The following is a 22,851-nucleotide window of genomic DNA, read 5'->3' on the forward strand; positions in this document are numbered from 1 at the left end:
CATTCCTTACAATCGTCCTTACATATTCATCCACTTACTGTTCATTTGCACGTTGGGTACTACACCAGTCTAATACAGTTTCGAAAAATTGGAAAAAATTTGTGGTAAGATCTTATGGGATCAAACTGCTGATGTCATCGGTCTCTAAGCTTAAACACTACTTAATCTAACTGAAACTAACTTATGCTAAGGACAACACACACACACTCATGCCCGAGGGAGGACTCGAACCTCCGACGGGGGGAGACACGCGAACCGTGACAGGACTCCATTGACCACGCGGCTACCCCTCGTGGCTTACAGTTTCGAGACACCACGAGTAAACACCCTTGAATCTAAGGAAGAAAAGGTACACAGCAATCAATTGCAATCCCCTTAGTTGTTATTACTCTTCCATATTTAGATTTCGACTACAAACAGTCATTCATCTTCAGTGCTAAAATACAACGAAAATTACAGAATTAGCATTAATTGACTTTACATAGAACAATGAGTAAAATTTCCTGTTATCCAGTAGCAGCAATCTATTCTCGTCAATATATCATTTGAGCTACAATCCAACAATTCTACGTAGTATCTTCTTGGTGTATAGATAGAAGGAAACTGAGGCGATTATTTACAGCAAGTACAATAGCCTTAGTTTATATCATGTGGTGCACAAAACGTCCTCTATTTTATGGATTTACTAACAGATTTGTTTGAATACAGCAGTTTAAAAACCCTTTATTGTTGTATAATACCTAAAATCAACAGGTCTGTTTGCATGTCAATTTGAAATATTTAAGAAATGCCAACTTACAATGTGCCTGAGCATATCTTAGTGATGAAGCGGTCCACTAAAACGTATGCAAAAGATCATTAATTGACTCCTACGACTACCTTGAAAAATTAACATCTCACTTCAGAAATAAAAATTAACAAATTAAAAAGGTTTTGTTAAAGATCGTCTTGATAATATACGGTTACATACAAATTGAAATACGTCAGAAGTTAAAACCTAGCGTAGTCGCTCACACTATTAAGTTATATCCTTGCAAACAACTTTTCTGAGATCTTTTATCATATTAAAAGTAGTGGAGATCGAAATGAAAAGGCTGATTTATCCATGCATGATTAATAAAACATACAAACGCCCTCTACTGACGAAAAATTTCGCACATAAACGTATGGCGTAGCTTCACCTGTTTACAGAAAGACGATAAAAGGAACTTCCATTATATCTAACCTTTAAGGCTAAAAACTGAATAACGATTTAGTTGTTTGGTGGTTAAATACATATAACATTGGAGAGTACAAACAAAATGGAAGACAAAACGATCCCCTAATGATAATAAATTATGTTCTCACATACTATCATGCCAAGTGTAGCCTTTAAAAGGCAAGTCGAACTTTTCATATTAGACAGCCATCATACTGTCGCTGGGTGTGATTTTTTAATTGTGTGTCTATTATGTTACTTGTCCGATACCAGTGTATTTTATCGACATGGCCAACCCCTTTTGCTTTCTGTTTTAATTTTCAGCATTTTTCGCGGTTTTACACTTTAAGTCGTCATTTTATCGCCGGTTTTTCCTTGTTTCTTTCTTCTTCACTTTCTTACCTAAAAGTCTGTAGGCTGTAGAGCAGCGTACTAAGCTGCTGCCAGCCCGCCCCCCTTCGGGGGAAATTGAAAATCAATAAAGAAAAAAAATCCATATTAGATTTGTCCTGAGTCGTAACATGTTCTGCCAGGAAAAAAGAGATCGTGGAAGAGCTTCTAAAATCAGCTGTTCTTCACCAACACTTTCGCTTTGAGTAGATGGACGCCTGATGACTTTAGACGGCAGTATATCTCTATTTCTTCTAGGAGGTCCTTGAAATTGCCTTTCTCAGCCTTGTGCAATAACTTGACATTCAACGTCAAAGAGATGAGGGTGCGTCCAATTTCAATCAGGTGGGCAATGAAGTTGGACCTCTCAACTGTATCCGCCCTATTCAAAGTTACATGTTCACTAAACCTGATCTCAAGCCTTCTACCTGTCTGTTCCATGTAACAGGCGTCATAGTCTGACCATTCCAATCTGTACACACCTGATTCGTAGTGTATATTTCTTTTTATAAACCCCATTAGCCAAAATACGCCCAAGGCTGTTTGTAGTTGAGGAGGAGACCTTTATGTTTTTTTTTTTTTAACCGATGTCATTTTTGCACTAAAGGTGCCACAGTGTGGCGAGCAAACGTAATTGATACCTTTATTTTCCATTTTGTTGCTATCTACAATTTCTCTTAGATTTTGAGACATTTTTCACAATATTTTTGTAAATTTTATCTACGTAAGGGAGGAGGGGTAGCTGTTCGCCCTGGAAATGTGTTGAATAGAGCCTAATTCTTTTTCATGTTCAGCTGTGCGGGCTTAAGAAGGCAGTTAATAGAAAAATAAAAGAAGGCATTCTTTTGCTGATCTGGGTGATCTGAGTGGTAGTAGCAGCTTCTATCGCCGTGCACAACAGTTCCATTTGGTACCACCTTTGAATCTGCTGCTCTGAGCTTAGGGAGTTATCTACCACGTTCTCTGCAAACGGCAGTAGTGTTTCAGTTACCAAATACGCTCGCAAGTACCACACATGTGCGACATGTTTGGACGATGCGATAGAATTGGCCAACAAATTAATATCTCATTTGCAAAACTCAGTTATGTAAACTTAATCACTGCTTCACAACTTGAATTACGAAATAAAAATCACAAGCGGTAAGCAAATCCGTAGCAACTGGAGTATTAACGGGCGAAATGAAACTTATCTGGGTAACCAGCTGTATCTCTGTAACCAATAAAAACTGGATACATGTTGTTGGAATGTTTTGCTAATTAGTACAGAGATCATCGCCAAAACATTTGCTATTCCTTCCGAAATATCCTGTATTTTACTGACCGATTATTAGGAAGAATCCGAAACAAAACTAACAACTTCAGCAATTAATTGACGTATTCATAGATTTTGTGAATCGTTCGACCATTGTCATGCCAGCTGAGCGCTAAAGTGATGGCGTCTTGTGTCGGCAGGGGCGCATCGCCAGGAAGCACAAGGGCAGCAAGGACTTCAGCCGGCGCTCGGCCGAGGAGTCGTTCCGCAGCCTGGTGAAGACGCACGACAAGTACGGCTGGGTGACGCCGCCGCTCGCCGACGGCTAGCCGCCAGCACGAGACAGGTGCGTGTCTCGGCGACGCTCCACGCTGCGCGAGCCCCTGCTCACGGCTGCGCACTCTGAGATAGGCCGAGCCAACAGCCGGCCAGCGGCTACGCGCTGAGAGTTACCCTGCGGCAACGACGGCGTGTTTTCCATTCAGTAATATAAGAAAACAAGAAGCACTAAAATAAATTTACATCTACTAGTGATCGATTTCATGTAATTTTTTTGTTCATACAATTTTTTGTTCATGCAAACTGCTGACTGAGCACCACAGCCTCCGTAAGTTTAAAGAACGTCCGTCATCACTCTTATCCGGATGGTAGTTTAAACCAATAACACCAAGCCATTCCCGATTCTTTAAAGAATCGAATTCCCGTCTATCAAACGAGTCGCTATTTCACGAATTATTTAATTTGTTAAGAATTTGACGGTAAACATGCAATATACTGGGTAATCAAAAGGTCAGTATAAATTTGAAAAATGAATAAATCACGGAATAATGTAGATAGACAGGTACAAATTGACACACATGCTTGGAATGACATGGGGTTTTATAAGAACCAAAAAAAATACAAAAGTTCAAAAAATTTCCGACAGATGGCGCTTCATCTGATCAGAATAGCAATAATTAGCATAACAAAGTAAGACAAAGCAAAGATGCTGTTCTTTACAGGAAATGCTCAATATGTCCACCATCATTCCTCAACAACAGCTGTAGTCGAAGAATAATGTTGGGAACAGCACTGTAAATCATGTCCGGAGTCATTGTGAGACATCGGCGTCGGATGTTGTCTTTGAGCATCCCTAGAGATAACGGTCGATCACGATACACTTGCGACTTCAGGTAACCCCAAAGCCAATAATCGCACAGACTGAGGTCTGGAGACCTGGGAGGCCAATCATGACGAAAATGCAGGCTGAGCACATGATTATCACCAAACGACGCGCGCAAGAGACCTTTCACGCGTCTAGCAATATGGGGTGGTTCTAATAAAACCCCAAGTAATAGCAAGCATGTGTGTCAATTTTTACCTCTCTATCTACATTATTCCGTGGTTTATTAAGTTTTCAAATTTATACTGACTTTTTGAACACCCGGTATGTATAGTTCAAGACGCAAAACCCAAATTATACAAGTTTTATTACTTTATAATTAGTCACCCGAAGGCTAACGAAAGAGTTTAGAAAAGATTTGAAATTACGTGTACACTTTATTGAAGTTTCAAAGTGCTCTCATTCTCAGATACTGGACGAACGCGAGGAGTTACAAAAAAATGGTTCAAATGGCTCTGAGCACTATGGGACTTAACTTCTAAGGTCATCAGTCCCCTAGAACTTGGAACTACTTAAACCTAACTAACCTAATGACATCACACACATCCATGCCCGAGGCAGGATTTGAACCTGCGACCGTAGCCGTCGCGCAGTTCCAGACTGAAGCGCCTAGAACCGTTAGGCCACCTGGCCGGCCAGGAGTTACAACTGCCACAAAATATACACATATTTTTAAGTTTAATTGTTGCGTTATTGTCTTAAACCTTTAAACTCTTGACGAGTAGATTAAGAGAGTATTTTGAATTTTAAATTTGGTCAATATATATATGTAATATTAATAATGAAATTTGTGTTGGCCCTGTAAGCCGTTAGAGTGTCAACCGGCAACTGGTTCCGTGCACCATGAACCATTACGGCCGTTTAGTAATGTAAATTAATGATTTATTAAGCACTAATAACGAGTTTCGAGCGATTTAATTAACACAATTGGACCAGACGTTTGTGGCTATTTTAAGTGTGGACCTTCTCTCTATTTTAGCCAACGATTATGCGAGTATTAGCCTGAGATGGGAATTTTACTGTGTTGTACATCACTCCATCCACTTTCGTCTAGTGACCAGTCAGCCACACATCTGAGACAGCATTTTCAATACTTCTGTGTCATATCTGTATCCCTTTGTGGTGTGTGTGTGTGTGTGTGTGTGTGTGTGTGTGTGTGTGTGTGTGTGTGTGTATATGTATGTCTGTCTGTGTGTGTGTGTGTGTGTGTGTGTGTGTGTGTGTGTGTGGGTGGGTGGGTGGGTGGGTGGGTGGGTGGGGGTGTGTGACAGAGAGAGAGAGTAAATCTACATGAAAAAAAAATACGAAGAAACTATTTCATTCTGCACTCCGCAAGCAACCGTACGGTGTGTGGAAGAGGGTATTTTCTGTTCCACTGTCATTTCCCCCTTTCTGTTCCAGTCGCGAATGGAAATTGTTGATATGCCTCTGTACGAGCTCGATGTCTCTAATTTTATCTTCGTGTTCACGTAAGCGGACGCGTTCGGGTTTGTTCGTTGTCTCCTTTTTTCAATGACGACTAAAAATGTACTCTTGTCTCATCCTACAAATAAGGTTCGTAACTCACTGTGAACTATCAGACCAACACCCATGCAGACTTACCTCTCGGTTTTTCCACCACGTCGCTCACAAATTTTAGATTACAGTTATCTGTTGTCTCGCATTTCTGCCACTTTGCATCGTCAGTAACATGTAGTTGAGGGGCGGCGTTTTTCACAAAAGACGCAAAAGTTGACAGTTTAGAAGGATTTTTAACATCTGCTTGGCTGCAGTGTTCACAAAAATTTGAAAAAACTTAAAAATGCAATTCATACACATTATACAAGCAAGAACGCACCACCCACTTTCACCTCTTTCTCCGCTGTCCGCCCACGCACCGCTACCTTTGTTTGCCTACGCTATGCACACTCCTGCATCGTCCAGTGCCACAAAACTATTCGTGCATGCTCTCTACTAACTGGGGGTGGCGTGTATGAAGGACGCTTACATATTTAAGGGGAAATGTGTAGGAGGACGTAATGTGTTCGTTAACTTTTCTAGGAATGTACGCTCTCTGCATTTTAGCAGCAAACACCTCTCCTGCAACGTCTACCACTATTGTTTGCTGTGCATCTCCGTGGCGCTTTTGCGCTTACAAAGTGAACCTGTAATAAAACCTGCTACTCTTCTTTTGATTTTCTCCACTTCCTCTACCCACACTTTCTGGTATGGATCACGGACTGACGAACAATATTAAAGTAAGCGTGATTTGTAAATACTTTTCTCGAAGTCCCATCCATTGATGACCATGTTATGCATAACGACTTATGACATGTGATTTGTTATAAACATCTGCGGATTGTACGGCATATCCATTTGCGAACTTGAGAGCGAGCACAAGCTCGAAACTAGCTAGTAGTGGTTAATAAAATGCCATTTAAACTAACTGCTTGGTGGAAATTATGTTGCTATTTATAACTAGACTAACTGCTTCAAATACCAGGAGTTCCAAATGGAACAGAAAAGAAACAATAATTTCGACAGCGAAGAAGTTCTTCACAGAAAAAAATAGGGCAAAAAGAAAATTTATCTACCTGCACATAGATGACATATGTACATTGTGCAATAATGTAAGTCAAATATCAGCATGATTTATGAATAGTCTTATCGATACAGCTTCTTACAGCAGTCACGTCGTAACGAGTTTGTCAAATGAGTCAACTAGTATGCCTCGTCTTACCAATAAATTGCTTGAATGGCTTATCGACAACGAAAATCCATCCGAAATTTATAATGTTTACGACGTGGTGGTTCATCCATGTTCAATAATTAAGAACTGTTCTGTTAGACTGAACGTTTTGTCGCACATGAACTGTCTGAAGACCATCAAAAAACTGCCGTTATAGATGAAAGTGTGACGCTTCACTCTTTCCCGGCGGATACGTTCAACATATGGCTATCCGATGTACCACCAGATCATATTCTATGTAGCCCACTGTCTTTGATCGACACAACTGCTACTAGTCAGCAGCAACTAGCAGTCACCATATCATAACGTCAAGCAGTTGCCTCGATAAAATGTTGTGGAACCCACAAAACATTTTCCAGCGGCACTCCCGTGAGCTATGTATTGAACACATGAAGGTGTCGAGACAGTGCACGGTATGATATTGCAAGACCGAGTACCGAAGGCGTCTCTAGAGAATTTGGAAAATGCAAAAAAAAAAAAATAGAACTGCACAGATAGGTGTACCTTTATTCTTCCCTTGAAATAAAAACACTTATCTGTGCAATTCTATTTTTTATGTATTTTCCAAATTCTGCGTATTGGTTAGGAAAACTAAAGTTTGAAGTGAAAATTCCGATGATACCTCTCTTTCTCTCTCTCTCTCTGCGCCAGATGCTCAGTTAATCTCTTTTGCTCTTCCACTTCCACTTACCCTTCCCCTTCCCCAATCTCTCTCTCTCTCTCTCTCTCTCTCTCTCTCTCTCTCTCTCTCTCTCTCTCCCTCTCCTGTCTCTGTCATATACACCACACTGTCTATATTTTTTCCTTTAACCTATAATTCAAAGTTGTACGGACGTACGTAGAGCGATAACATCTGCTTCTGGGCAACACCTGTGGACGACTGTCTTATGAAACTCTACGTTGCAGAACTGTTTTTGTCGCGCCGCCGCGGCTGGCTCTGCGATATTGGCTGAGAGACGAATTTTTTCCCAAACATAGGAATTTTTTATCTGCAAATATCTTGGTATTCGGATTAACGAAATTAGGAATACTATTTGTAAGTTCACTTTACACACTAAGAGTTTGTCAGGCAAATTGTGTGTATAAATGGTTATTAATGCGTGAATGGTTTCTGGAAAGTGATTTGCAAACGGAAACTGGGGGAAGTTAGTTAATGTGGAACTCTGCAATCTACTGCATGTTTCGTGTACCACAAAATTTTGCTGGGTAGCCATCATCTTCACTCAGCAAAGGTTCAGTCCCGAGTGACGAGAGCACTTTGTCACCATAATGAACTTACGCCAAGTAGCAGGAAGTGACCAGAGGGCTCCTTTCCGCCACCAACTTGTCGAATGATTACCGAAAAGCCACGAATATTTTTGCCTTATACGTTGATTACAGTCTTGCTACCACAACAGACATCCAGATGCTGTACTGCCACCATGTAAAATACAAATTCTATGCACACACTCACTCATTCATATGGAGGATAAAGAGAGACAGGAAATTTGGAAGCACAAAGTGTAGGTAATATACACAGGGTAAGATGCTTACTGAAAAAACTGATACTTTTGTAATTCTCTACCACTGATTGGGGACACACAGTACAAAACTACACTACTGGCCATTAAAATTGCTACACCACGAAGATGACGTGCTACAGACGGGAAATTTAACCGACAGGTAGAAGATGCTGTCATATGCAAATGATTAGCTTTTCAGAGGATTCACGCAATGTTGGCGCCGGTGGCGACACCTACAACGTGCTGACATGATGAAAGTTTCCAACCGATGTCTCATTCACAAACAGCAGTTGACCGGCGTCGCCTGGTGAAACGTTGTTGTGATGCCTCGTGTAAGGAAGAGAAATGCATACCATCACGTTTCCGACTTTGATAAAGGTCAGATTGTAGCCTATCGCGATTGCGGTTTATCGTATCGCGACATTGCTACTTGCGTTGGAAGAGATCCAATGACTGTTAGCGGAACATGGAATTCGTGGGTTCAGGAGGGTAATACGGAACGCCGTGCTGGACCCCAACGGCCTCGTATCACTAGCAGTCGTGATGACAGGCTTTTTATCCGCACGGCTGTAACGGAATGTGCAGCCACGTCTAGATCCCTGAGTCAACAGATGGGGAGGTTTGCAAGACAACAACCATCTGCACGAACAGTTCGACGACGTTTGCAGCAGCATGAACTATCAGCTCGGAGACCATGGCTGCAGTTACCCTTGACGCTGCATCACAGACAGGAGCGCCTGCGATTGTGTACTCAACGACGAACCTGGGTGCACGAATGGCAAAACGTCATTTTTTCGGACGAATTCAGGTTCTATTTACAGCATCATGATGGTCGCATCCGTGTTTGGCGACATCGCGGTGAACGCACATTGGAAGCGTGTATTCGTCATCGCCATACTGGCGTATCACCCGGCGTGATGGTATGCGGTGCCACTGGTTACACGTCTCAGTCATCTCTTGTTCGCACTGACGGCACTTTGAACAGTGGACGTTACATTACAGATGTGTTACGACCCGTGGCTCTACCCCTCATTCGATCCCTGTGAAGCCCTACATTTCAGCAGGATAATGCATACCACATGTTATAGGTCCTGTACGGGCCTTTCTGGATACAGAAAATGTTCGACTGCTGCCCTGGCCAGCGCATTCTCCAAATCTCTCACTAATTGAAAACGTCTGGTCAATGGTGGCCGAGCATCTGGCTCGTCACAATACACCAGTCACTATTCTCCATGAAATGTGGTATCATGTTGAAGTTGCATGGGCAGCTGTACCTGTACACGTCATCCAAGCTCTGTTTGAGTCAATGCCCAGGCGTATCAAGGCCTTTATTACGGCCAGAGGTGGTTGTTCTGGGTACTGATTTCTCAGGATCTAAGCACTCAAATTGCGTGAAAATGTAATCACATGTCACTTCTAGTATAGTATATTTGTCCAATGAATAACCGTTTATCATCTGCATTTCTTCTTGGTGCAGCAGTTTTGATGGCCAGTAGGGTAAATTACCGAAATACAAGTTCAGTAATGTGAAAAGAATCTAACAATGGCGTTTCAATGCAGAATTTACTAAATGCATAAAAAATATAATTGCACAGATAAATATATCGTTCAACTTCTCTTGAAATAAAAGTAAATGAAGTAAGATATGCAACGTGCAAGCTGATCACAAATCATTAGGTGTTCCATATCGAAATCTACATTGCTGAAACAGTCCTCAAATAGCATGTGGCGCTTCGTTCTTGCTCTTATTCACTCGAAGCAATTTAAGCAAAAATATTACATCCCCACTAAGCCACTACGCGCTACACTGGACTACTCATTTATTTTTCACAAAAATTTTATTGATAAAATTCTCTCGGAATTCCAGCCGTGTCAAGAGGTTTAAAACCCACAAGCTTTCGCCCGAGTGCTCCTGAACCATTGTCAAGTTGTGACCGTCGGTGATTGCTGCTGCCACCCTTATATAGCCGCCCTGCCTTTAGTGACGTCATTGTGCTCAGCCCAGCTCCTTAAATGGTACTGTCTTAGTAGCGCACCTGCCACGCTCACTTCAACCTTCCGATAGCTGAGTTCCAAGTCGTACTTACCTGCAGGCCGCCGTCTTTAATGAGGTTTTTGTCACGAATATTTTTTTTATCTCGATCGCCTCTTTTGCGACGTTATCCCACAAACTATTAGTCAATGCAATAACAGATGTCTCGTCGAATGCAATATAGTGTCCGTTCTCTAGGGTACGTTTTAGTACTGCCAGTTTGTCAGGTTACTATAGGCGAAAAATTATCTTCCGTACCACTCGGCGACATTCAGTAGTACGTACAGTCTGTCCAATGTAAAGTTGCCCACACCCATATGGTATTTTATGTGTTCCTGGTGTTCTGAAGCCTACAACGTCTTTCACAGGCCATATTAGTCGTTGAACTTTTGCTGGAGCCTTGCCGAGTGAGTCGATTTTATGCCTCTTTAGGAGCCGGGTAATCTTTCCCGTCACTGAGCCACAGAACGGCAAAAATGCAAGCTTCTTCGTACTCTCCTCGCGGGCCATCTGCTTACGTTTCTTCGGCAAGACGGCTTGAGAAATCTGGTGGTTGTGTAGCTGGCTCAGTGCTAAAGTTCCGCCGGAAGGTTTTGATGGACTGAAACGCTTTCCGCTCGATGCACTAAGATCTTCAGAACTTTGCGAAGTGTGTTGGCCGGCCGAAGTAGCCGAGCGGTTCTAGACGCTCCAGTCTGGAACCGTGCGTCCGCATCGGTCGCAGGTTCGAGTCCTGCCTCGGGCATGGATGTGTGTGATGTCCTTAGGTTAGTTAGGTTTAAGTAGTTCTAAATTCTAGGGGCTGATGACCTCAGATATTAAGTCTCATAGTGTTCAGAGCCATTTGAACCATTTTTTTGAAGTCGGTCAGAGATGATAGGTATCCAGTGGGCGTCATCATTACTCGCTGAGTTTGTGTCACGTTTCTACGAACTATCTTAGGACACTTCGTACAGAAGACGGTTGTTTTCTGCTTTAAACCGATTAATATTAATTAATTTACTTTATCTCATGCTAACAAATTTGCCCCGGGCTATACATTCAAAATGAGTTTTCATTGATTATTACAAGATGTACAGGGTGACAATTATTGAACTATATTAGATAAAATTGTCATAAGTTCTGAACGGTTTGCGTTAGGACGTTCAAACTGCACGGCTGCCCGCGGGGCATGATGGGAATTGGTATGTACATGATGCTTTGGTTTAGCAACGAAGCCCGCTTTCATTTGGGTGGGTTGGTCAATAAGCAAAATTCACGCATTTGGGGGTCTGAGAATCCTTATTTCGCAATCGAGAAGTCTCTTCATTCTCAACGGGTGACTGTGTGGTGTGCAACGTCCAGTCACAGAATAATCGGTGCGATATTCCTTGATGACACAGTGACCACCAAACGGTTCGTGAAGGTTTTGTAACATGATTTCATCCCCATTATCCAGAATTACCCTGATGTCGACAATATATGGTTCGTGCAAGACGGAGCTCGACCCTATCGAAGCTGGAGAGTGTTTGATGTCCTGGAGGAGCACTTTGGGGACCGCATTCCGGCTCTGTGGTACCCAGAGGACACTTGTATGGGCCTCGATTGGCCGCCATATTCTCCGGATCTGAAAATGAGCGACTCTTTTTTTCAGTTCTATATTAAAGACGTAGTGTACAGAAACAACCATCAAACAATTGCTGAGCTGAAAACAGTCATTCAGGAGGTCATCGACAGCATCGATGTACCGACACTTCAGCGTGTCAATCAGAATTTCGCTATTCGTCTGCTCCACATCACAGCCAATGTTAGCAGCCAAATTGAACATGTAACCTAAATCCGAATATCTGTAGTGTTGAATAAAATGTGTGTACGCGGAAGTTTGTAACTAATTTACTTTTTTCACATAGTTCAATAACTCTCACACTGTGTCTTTGTTGTTTGAATCAGTTAATTCTTATGTTATTTACAGCCATTGTGGGAAGATCTGTACGCGTCTATAGCTTTTATGATAGGAATATTTATGTTAGTAGTTCGCCGTTACGAATCTACAACATCAATTTCAAGGCCTACATAGTCTTTTTTTGAGCGCCACAGCTGCTACCATTCTTGGATATGAGTGTGCAGCAATGAGTTGTTAAACAGTTCTCATCGAAATAACGCAAATTTCAATTGTACTCTGAATTCTTTCACGCATCTAGCTTAATTTATCGTGAAATATTTTGTTTTCGCTACTTAAAACGAGAAAAAAAAGGAAAAGTTCACGATTGAACAAAATTGTAAAAAACAAACTGCTATAACACACACGTTTACCTTTATAAATATTTGTATGTGCTGTATTGCAAAACATGGAAGTGAATATGGTGCGGCAGGAAAGCAGCAGTGTCATCATACTGTGAAGAAAAAACGAGGTAAAGGAACTATCCACTTTTGACCTTCAACTAGTGGGTAATTTAATATCATTTTAAAACAGTCAGTTTTACAGAGAGTGTAGTAAAAATACGGCCAACACTCGTTCTAATGTTGCATATTTCGTTTTAGCTGCAGTAGCAAAAGTTCGCAGAGCCCTTCGTCGTTATGCGGTTGGTAGTAGGGAAGGCGAATGCTCGACTACGTTTTATTGGGAGTATTTTTAGAAAATAAGCTGATCTGTAAAGGAGACGACGTGTGGAACGCTACTGCCACTCTTTCTTGAGTACTGCTCGAGTTCTTAGGACCTGCGAAAGGACGGAATTAAAGGACATCGAAGAACTTGAGAGGCGTGCAGCTAGATTTGTTACCGGTAGGTTCGATCGGAGATGCTTCGTAAACTCATATAGGATTCTCTGGAGAAAACATGACGCTCTCTCCGCGAGGTACTTTTGGTTAAATTTAGAGGACCGGCATACGAGCTCAACTGCAGGACGGTTCCACTGCCGCCAACTTACATTTCGCGTAAGGACAGCGAAGATAAGAGAAATCATGGCTCGTACAGAGGTTCTTTTTGCGAATGGAACAGAAAGGAAATGACTAGTGATGGCAAGTAGTGCCCTCCGACATGGAGCGTACTGTGACTTGCGGACTATGTACGTAGATGTAGGTTTTGTTCGGTTTTTAGGTAGCCACCAGCATTATAGAGAAGGCAGCACATTAAAGCAAGACAGCCGGCAAAGTATCCGGCGGCCGTTACGGTGAATTAATAGAAAAGTATGCCTCTGCTATGATTAGATAGGCAGTAGAGAGCAACTGCACTCTCCAATTTATACAGGGTGTTACAAAAAGGTACGGCCAAACTTTCGGGAAACATTCCTCACACACAAAGAAAGAAAATATGTTATGTGGACATTTGTCCGGAAACGCTTACTTTTCATGTTAGAGCTCATTTTATTACTTCTCTTCAAATCACATTAATCACGGAATGGAAACACACAGCAACATAACGTACCGGCGTGACTTCAAACACTTTGGTACAGGAAATGTTCAAAATGTCCTCCGTTAGCGAGGATACATGCGTCCACCCTCCGTCGCATGGAATCCCTGATGCGCTGATGCAGCCCTGGAGAATGGCGTATTGTATCACAGCCGTCCACAATACGAGCGCGAAGAGTCTCTACATTTGGTACCGGGGTTGCGTAGACAAGAGCGTTCAAATGACCCCATAAATGAAAGTCAAGAGGGTTGAGGTCAGGAGAGTGTGGAGGCCATGGAATTGGTCCGCCTCTACCAATCCATCGGTCACCGAATCTGTTGTTGAGAAGCGTACGAACACTTCGACTGAAATGTGCAGGAGCTCCATCGTGCATAAACCACATGTTGTGTCGTACTTGTAAAGGCACATGTTCTAGCAGCACAGGTAGAGTATCCCGTATGAAATCATGATAACGTGCTCCATTGAGAGTAGGTGGAAGAACATGGGGCCCAATCAAGACATCTCCAACAATGCCTGCCCAAACTTTCACAGAAAATCTGTGTTGATGATGTGATTGTACAATTGCGTGCGGATTCTCGTCAACCCATACATGTTGATTGTGAAAATTTACAATTTGATCACGTTGGAGTACATACTGACGAAACTGAAATGAGCTCTAACATGGAAATTAAGCGTTTCCAGACACATGTCCACATAACATCTTTTCTTTATTTGTGTGTGAGGAATGTTTCCTGAAAGTTTGGCCTTACATTTTTGTAAAACCCTGTATATTACGTAGCATAATGTCGGAAGAACTGAGACTTAATTCCGGTGGTGTAAACCAATATTTCAGTAACAAGCGAAAAATTTTTTACGTTCTCTGTCTACAAAAAAGGCAATATTGATTTTTCATAACGAAAGAAAGAAACGCCGTTTTTGTGGGAGAAAGCATCGACTCTACATGTAAACGGACGTTTATAATCTGTACTAAAACACCTATCAATTAAGTATTGAAGTAAATAAAATAAACAGCGGCAGAGGAAATAACACCTGCTATCAGATTTGATTTGTAAGTGCATGAGAGTATTTACATAACTGAGAAACTGAATCCGAACATTCAGATTTAATGATGCTGCAGATTTTCGTAAGACTTTTCTGCAGAATTGAGGGGACTTCAGGCAATGGTGTCATTTGAAATTAAGTACGAGAGGAGAAATAATTTTATAAAAAACAAAAAAAGTTCCGTGGGTCACTGATATTTAGAAAGGTCTTTTATTCTGCTTTTTTGATTTAATACAAATCTCCTCGTCACTCGAGATGTGCCCAGAATTCTGCTGTTATTGCACTGAATTCTAAATTTTACCAGAACCGATTTGCACAGGTTTAGTTTTTTTACAAATTGTGGTAACGCCTCTAATTCTTTCATACAAGTCTCTTTGTTTGACCCTTGTAAACGTGTCACAGGACATTAATAAAATTGACAGCAGCACAAATTATGACATCTGCTTTCTATCAAATACAGAATTCAACAAATACTGTTTCGGGTAGCTTTCGCACGTATTTTCGTGCGTCTCGAATGACTGTTGACGTTGATGGGGCAGCACAGACATAAAAACGCTCAGATGAGCAGCTAATCGATTGCAGCCATACACATAAACAAACAAAACAAACGCCACCGTGAAACACGTAGCTGAACTGATTAATTAACGTGCAGCAGCTGCTGGTGTAGTACAGCAACGGCCAATAAGATTAAAGTAATAAAAAACCAGCAAACGTCGTTCTCACTCTCGTAGAAGACAGAGGATCGAAAAACCTTAAATAAATGCAACATACCCTTCAACAGTAATATCGATTATATTGTATATCTGTTTGATGGGTAAAACTGTTGCGTGTTTGATGTTTAAACCTGTCGCAACCCAACATGCTCCATAGTGTGTCGACATGTAGCCTCAGGCTGCTCGATCATCAGATCTGTCTACAAGCGACGACATATGAGAAATCATCAGACAACAACTCCAGTGCCATCCAAAACCAGCAATAGGTATGGAACTCCAACCCACAAACTGACATCTGGTACCTGTTCAACATTGGGCATGCACGTCTGCATGCTTGCATTTAATATTCTGTCAGTCACACCAGTTATTAGTACCAGCATTTCATATTCGTGATGGCTTACCTGTGATCCTCCAACGTCAGACACTCAAATATGTTACCTGGGTAAATGTATTTCCGAAATTTCATTACTCTACGTTTATTATTTTTTGGTCTTGCGATTTTTGCCGTCAGTGCATATATGAGATTTTAACTGTAAAAGTTCTTGCATTCCATCGTCTCGGCTGATACGGCAACCAGTGTAAGATTTTGTCCATGCATTCGCATCATGTAATCACTTTTATGGACTGCGCGTGCTATGAATACTTTCTATAATTTGAAGATGCGTACCACAGTTGAAACACGTCACTCAAATTTGAACGATTGTATTTTTATCTCAGATTTTAATATTTCATTATTTATTGCTGGACTTCCTATCGATTAGTTTCATCACACCATCTCGAGCACCGCTCGCCGAGAATCTTCTGCCTGCCTCCAGAACTACAGAGAGTGATGGAGGCGCCGCGGACTCTCGGAGCTCAGGAAGCGGCTGAAACTACGGTACTTGACAATCCTCTCTCACACAAAGGCCTTCCAGTAGAGGATTGCAGGAATACGCCTCGACTCCCAGTCAATCTGTGAAAATTGTTATCTTTCAAACTGTAGGGGGTTAAATGTATTGGCTCAGTACTGTGTCGTCATATCCCAACAAGATTTTCGGTTTCTAGTTTGAAATTTTCCTGTTGTTGCCAAAGAAATCACAAGGATGGGAATTGGTGCTCTAGATGAAGATGCCAAGTAACATCATAGAAACGTAAGACCTGGTAGATTAAGAGTGCGGTTTATCTCTTGTTCCTCTATGATCTGTTGGTTGCCAACGCTTGCTACTGACGCGGTAGTCCCTGATTTGATTGCCAGTGACCCCGTCGTATGTTTCTAGAGTGGAAAGATCTGGAACAGGATGAAGTTTTGCCTCGTGAGACTAAATAAAAGTTGTTTGAATATGTAAACAGTGCAATTGGCAAAAATACTGCTGAAGTAACGTAAAATCGTAAGTCATGCAGTTTGGTTAGAGGAACAGGACATAGAATTTGTTTCATTTGGTTTCTTGAAACAACAATTATTGGTTAAAATTGTCAATTTTACAGCACCTTCATTGTATCACTATAAACTGCGAGCTGTATCAAGGAAATTGCTTTACATTAGGAGTTGTATATGGTGTTTCACAATCCCCTATCAGGTTTCTACGGATTGTATCGAGGATTTAGTACACAAAGTTCGTAAGGAAACCACGGAATCCATGACCGGAAATGTATCATTAGGAAATAAAATAAGTTTGAAGATAGGATCACTTTAAAATCTCCTGGAACCGGTAGGCACAAATCTGAGAACAGTGCCGTCGTCTATATCTGTTATTACGACACGAGATATCATTTTGCCCACGCTGTGGGTTCTTGTAGAACACACTCATTGACTCCGTTGTGGGTGGCTCGTAAAGCAGGAGATCTGAAAGTGAACCAATCTTCAAACTTGTTTTGCATCCAAACGGTACGTTGCTGGACATGGGTGCCTTGTCAAAACTTTATCTACCAAGTCGACTATCTAAAAGGCGGTAACATTAAATGTGAAACACCGTAAATGTACCAAGTCTTTGCATCAAACACCAAGGAGTAACATGTCACTTCTTAGAGGCATCAAGACGTAGGAGCATATACAGTATGCCCCAGTTCCGTTAGGACTGTTAGCGTGATACTACAAAATGCAATGCAATGCTGTAGCAAGTTACGGCATTGTGATCCCTAAAGTCTCAAAAACAGCTGTATAGAAAGTCAAAGCGCCAGCATTCCTGCAGCAAGCATCCTGGAGACGAATGCACGTAACAGTAGCCTACGTGTCTGACAGTCAACGAAAATGGCAGTGGAACAGAGAGGCGACATGAAATTTTTTTGAATCATCCCGTGTTTGTGGGCGAGAATTGATGGAATTCGGCCCGATTACCGAGAGGCATGTACCTGGTTGCTGTCCCATGACGACACCACAGTCCACAGAACGAACATTTTGCAAGAGTTTTTGGTCAGCAAATGGGTCATAGTCATGGATCACTCTAGCCGTCTTCCTATTTTTCCCTAAATTAAAATTGACAAAGAAACCACACAGCTATGACACAGTTAAGAGCATTTACGGGAACTGTACTGCAAAACTACATGCAACTGCAGTAAAGGACTACAGAGACAATTCCAAAACATGTTTGAAACGATTTCAGTTGTGTTGTGACTCAGGGGGAGACTATTTTCAATAAATACAGCGATTTTTTGAACATAATCGTGATTTTTATTTTTCATAACCACAGGGGAACGCTATAGAGAGAGACGGGTAATATACAATATTTACAAAAGCCAAGAGGAAGTAATAAGAGTGGACGATTCAAAACGAAGAACTTGGATTATAAAAGGTGTAAGATAGGGATGTAGTCTTTCGCCCGTACTGTTCAATGTGTACATCGAAGAAGCAATGATGGAAATAAAAGAAAGGTTCAGGAGTGGAATTAAAATTCAAGGTGAAAGGATATTAATGATCCGATTCGCTGATGACATGGTTATTCTGAGTGAAAGTGAAGAAGAATTACATGATCTGCTGAATCAAATGTACAACGTAATGAGTGCAGAATATCGACTGAGAGTAAATCGAAGAAAGACGAAGGTAATGAGAAGTAGCAGAAAAGAGAATAGCGAGAAACTTAACATCAGGATTGATGGTCACGGAGTAGATGAAGAAATTCTACTACCTAGGCAGCAAAATAACCAATGACGGACGGAGCAAGGGGGACGTTAAAAAGCAGACTAGCACTGGCAAAAAGGGCATTCCTGGCCAAGAGAAGTGTCCTAGTATCAAAAATAGGCCTTAATTTGAGGATGAAATTTCGGAGAATGTACGTCTGGAGTACAGCATTGTATGGTAGTGAAATATGGACTAGGGAAAACCGGAACACAAGAGAGTCGAAGTATTTGAGATGTGCAAAAGCTGTAGAGGAAGACAGAGATTGGAATGCATCCAGCAAATAATTGAGAACGTAGGTTTCAAGTGGTACTGTGAGATGAGAGGATTTTGTCACGGGTTGCATCAAACCAGTTACAAGACCGATGACCCCGAGGAAAAAGCCCCAGTCCTAACGGAACTGCCTCTAATCCAGTCATCTGCTCTACATGAAAGAAGGTGCGCAGATTTCCTGATACGCTTCTAAAATATCTTTCTCTTCTTAGAGACACACATTCTGAAGTTTTCCTTGTCACTCTATCAGTGTACTGGGGTAGGTAGCACGCAGCACACATGGTTAGTAGATCCTGCTATTTCGATGAAATCTCGTTGTCTCAGGTCTGAGGAATAAAATAAAAATACCTAGCATCACCCCGAACAGTCAGTGAATACTTTGTCTGCAGCAAAAGTTGTTCCCCATGACGTGATATATCACCACTACAAATACGATGCAAAGACACTGAAACACCCCGTACGTGTACCAAAAATCGTATACCTGCTGATCTTAAATATCACAAATCGACTGTGAAGACCCGTCGCTTGCATGTACGCCATTCTCTTCACCACTGGTTTCCATGTTTCTGAGTCTTTGCGTGTCATAATTTGACAATTCATGTGTGAGAAATGGAATAAGGAACAATGAACTCTGCTCATGAGTAACGTGCTAAAGGGGCGAATATCAAGATGACGATACCACATCAGCTCACCATACATTTTTTCTGGGGAAACACTGCGTGCTCTAACTTCACACCCCTCTGTTAGCATTTTCTGGCCATCCGCACGCGATGCTGACTTTTTAAACTAGCGGACAGCAGACACGCGAGTGGGAGGGCACGCAATTAGCATCAACAAAACTGATAAGACTTCAGAAGTATTTATCTGTTCCCTTGTCCTTGAAAAAAAGTTGCGTGTAGATGCAGCGTACATTCTCACCAATGGAGCACGCGAACATTACTCGTTCCATCTAGATACCCATAATTTCGCACAACATTATTAGTAGATGAGATTATTCAGTGACATTTATTAGAATCAAATTGAGGAAAACTGTTGAATTATGAGTGAGAAGAACGCAACAGCTTCTTATCCAAGTAGTGGCTCCTCTGTTAGAAAAATTTTTCGGTCGACAGGAAAGAAAGGTTTTATGCATTCCAAAGGTACAATCTTCTTGATGCGAGCTTCTTATTCAGCCAGCTGTGCATATTTGAGACAACGTACCTACTCATATCGCGAGTGGAGATCGCATTATGCATGCATACGACGATAATTCAACGATTACAGACAGGGTCTTGCCCGCTCTCGTTGTCCGAATGTGGGTCTCACTTCAATATGCTATCAAGTATATAGTGTTATTTAATCAGCGCAAGAGATTGCGTAGATTTTTCCGTTGCTGTCTCAACCCAAAGACCATGCTTAAGTGCAGTATTTTTATAAGCTCTTTGCTCGGTTAGTCACAATATCTTTGTTTTCTAAATATATAAATAAAACTTACTTATCGTATTGTCAGTGTCTTTATGAACACTGAATATTTTATACAAAATATTCCTCACTAACATAAAATCGATGGGGCTATAATTTCAAACATTTGCCATTTTGGCTAATAACACGCGTAACTTCTTTTCACCAAGATTATAACTACCTCTGTGCAATTGAATAATATAGTCTCTGGTACATAATACCCTCTTCTTCAAATTAAAGGCAAATTGTCCTTGAAATTACCCACTCAATTCACTGAAGTTTTTAGAATGTTTTGAATAACAGAAATTTCAGTATCAGTCGTCACTTTGATCCGCCATCGTATCACAAATAAGATTCATCAAGTTACAGTGCCCACTTGCGTGTGTTTTTATCAGTTAAATGTAACATTCACTTGTTCGTTAGCGCCGGTATTAATCTTGTCTTTAATATGCATGCTCTTAAAATGGCATTACTCTTCTTAGAATACACTTTTTCAAATATTCACTTCTCAAAATAATCAAGATAAATCAGAAAAGTAAAATTTTCACATTAATTCTAACACAGACGAAAGTGTCATTGCAATACTAAGCATAGAGCGTCTTGCCACCTCCGAAAAATTTCTTAGCGGTCATTGTCACCAAAATGTGTCGTAGCTTCATACCATACAAAAGAAAGGCGTTGCAGTTTGACATTGCCAAAACTATACTGAATTGAGCTATATAGAATCAGTCGGCTTTGTAATGGTAACCGGAGTATTAATGGCCCGAACAAAGTTGACACTCGGCGCGGTGGCTGATGGGAGCGACTGTAAATGGGAAATGCCTTTACGCCTGCTCCCATCAGCTACAGCGTCGAGTGTCAACCTCGACTGCGCATGTAGTACTTGAACGCCCTCTGCCATTCTTATATACTCTGTATTCTGTATATGTATTTCATTCGTTTATTTTCACTCTTGTACGTCTTACCGGCAAACTGTGTAGAATACCAAAACCATTGGGCACGGTATCTGATTAGTACTTTGCCTAGCATTTAAAATAATATCGGTTGTGCTTGGGAAAAAGTATGAAACATAGATGATTTTAATATTGTGACAGCTACAAGAGCTACATACGTTGTTGTTGTAATAATTTCAGTCTAGATCAGTTGAAGTTCAGTTGTTCCAGAACGCCACTTACGCTAAAATGGAGGCTGCAAGCGATAATTGTGAAAATGTTGTGGTTGATTATCGTGCAAATGCAATGAAACAGAAACTTTTTTAACAGAGTTACAAGTAACAAGGAGTAAGTCTTCAAGAAATGGTGTTTTTTAAAAAACTATCGCTATAGGGAAGTTTAGAGAGATTCAAAATGGTTCTGAGCACTATGGGACGTAACTGCTGTGGTCATCAGTCCCCTAGAACTTAAAACTACTTAAACCTAACTAATCTAAGGACATCACACGACTCACGCCCCATCCTCACAGCTTTACTTCTGCCAGTACCTCGTCTAATTCTGGAAACATCCCCCAGGCTGTGGCTAAGCCATGTCTCCGCAGTATCCTTTCTTTCAGGAGTGTTAATTCTGCAACGTTCGCAGGAGAGCTTCTGTAAAGTTTGGAAGGTAGGAGACGAGGCACTGGCAGAAGTAAAGCTTTGAGGACGGGGCGCCAGTCGTGCTTGGGTAGCTCAGTTGGTAGAGCACTTGACCGCGAAATGCAAAGGTCCCGAGTTCCAGTCTCTGTCCGGCTTACAGTTTTAATCTGCCAGGAAGTTTCATATCAGCGCACACCCCGCTGCAGAGTGAAAATCTCATACTGGAATTAAAATACAGTTTACGAGTAAAGACTTCAAAACATTGTAGCTTGTTTGATACTAAAACATTGTCAAGCCCATGCTGATCATAAGTTACAGTTTCAGCACCCACATTAAATTATAGTCACTCGTAATAGCCAGCTTATGGTAATTAATCAAGTCCGTTACCAAAAGGATTAATAAGCAGATTGTTTGCGACAGAATGCTCGCTCAAATATTACAGTTTGCCGCTACGACTGTTGAGTTTGCGGTCGGTCAAGTTTTAACTATTATTTCATAAATTTTTCATATCTTTTCAGATGTTGTTATATCCACGTCCAACCATGATCACGGCTAAGATCCGAGCTGCCCCTGGCTTCACAAAGTAGTTCTCTTGGCCTACAAAATACGCGCAAACGTTCTGGCCTGGGATTGGCTGATATATATCATAACCAATCTAATATTTAGTATTAAACCGTGCAACCCTGCTTCTTTTACATTTGATCAGTCAGAATTAAATATCTTTTATGAACAATTTATCGAAAGAACAAATTTATAAAATCCATAAACATCAAAGTAAGTCCTTCTTTAAATAATAAAATTATCGTATAATGTATCATGTTTTCTCAGTCCCATTAAGTGGATAGCTGCACTTCACAATTTCGCCTCGGTATGCAGTTCGCACGGTGACGTGTACTTAGTTAATAGAAATAGCAATATTCATTTATTTAATACTTCACATTCACACCTTCATTCACACCAATAATCAAACAAATTAGCAATAAATAATCAACGTCGCAATAAATCAGGTTTTTCCCCAAGCATACAGTTTTAACTAGCCCGTAGTATGCTGACACCTTTCGGCCACAGCCG

The 22,851-nt window shown here is 41.2% G+C and overlaps 1 protein-coding gene across 2 annotated transcripts in view; it reads left to right on the top strand.

Moving 5' to 3' along the window:
- Positions 1–22,851, top strand: part of LOC126336978 (ubiquitin-conjugating enzyme E2Q-like protein CG4502) — a 630,639-nt gene that overhangs the window by 602,224 nt on the left and 5,564 nt on the right. For both annotated transcript variants that reach the window (XM_050001211.1, XM_050001212.1), the window contains one exon: positions 3,041–3,186. In XM_050001211.1, the coding sequence (XP_049857168.1) occupies positions 3,041–3,169 (129 nt within the window). In that variant the 3' untranslated portion in view covers positions 3,170–3,186. The remainder of the gene's footprint in view (positions 1–3,040; positions 3,187–22,851) is intronic.

This window comes from Schistocerca gregaria, chromosome 2, assembly GCF_023897955.1.
Source record: "Schistocerca gregaria isolate iqSchGreg1 chromosome 2, iqSchGreg1.2, whole genome shotgun sequence".
Lineage (NCBI taxonomy): Eukaryota > Metazoa > Arthropoda > Insecta > Orthoptera > Acrididae > Schistocerca > Schistocerca gregaria.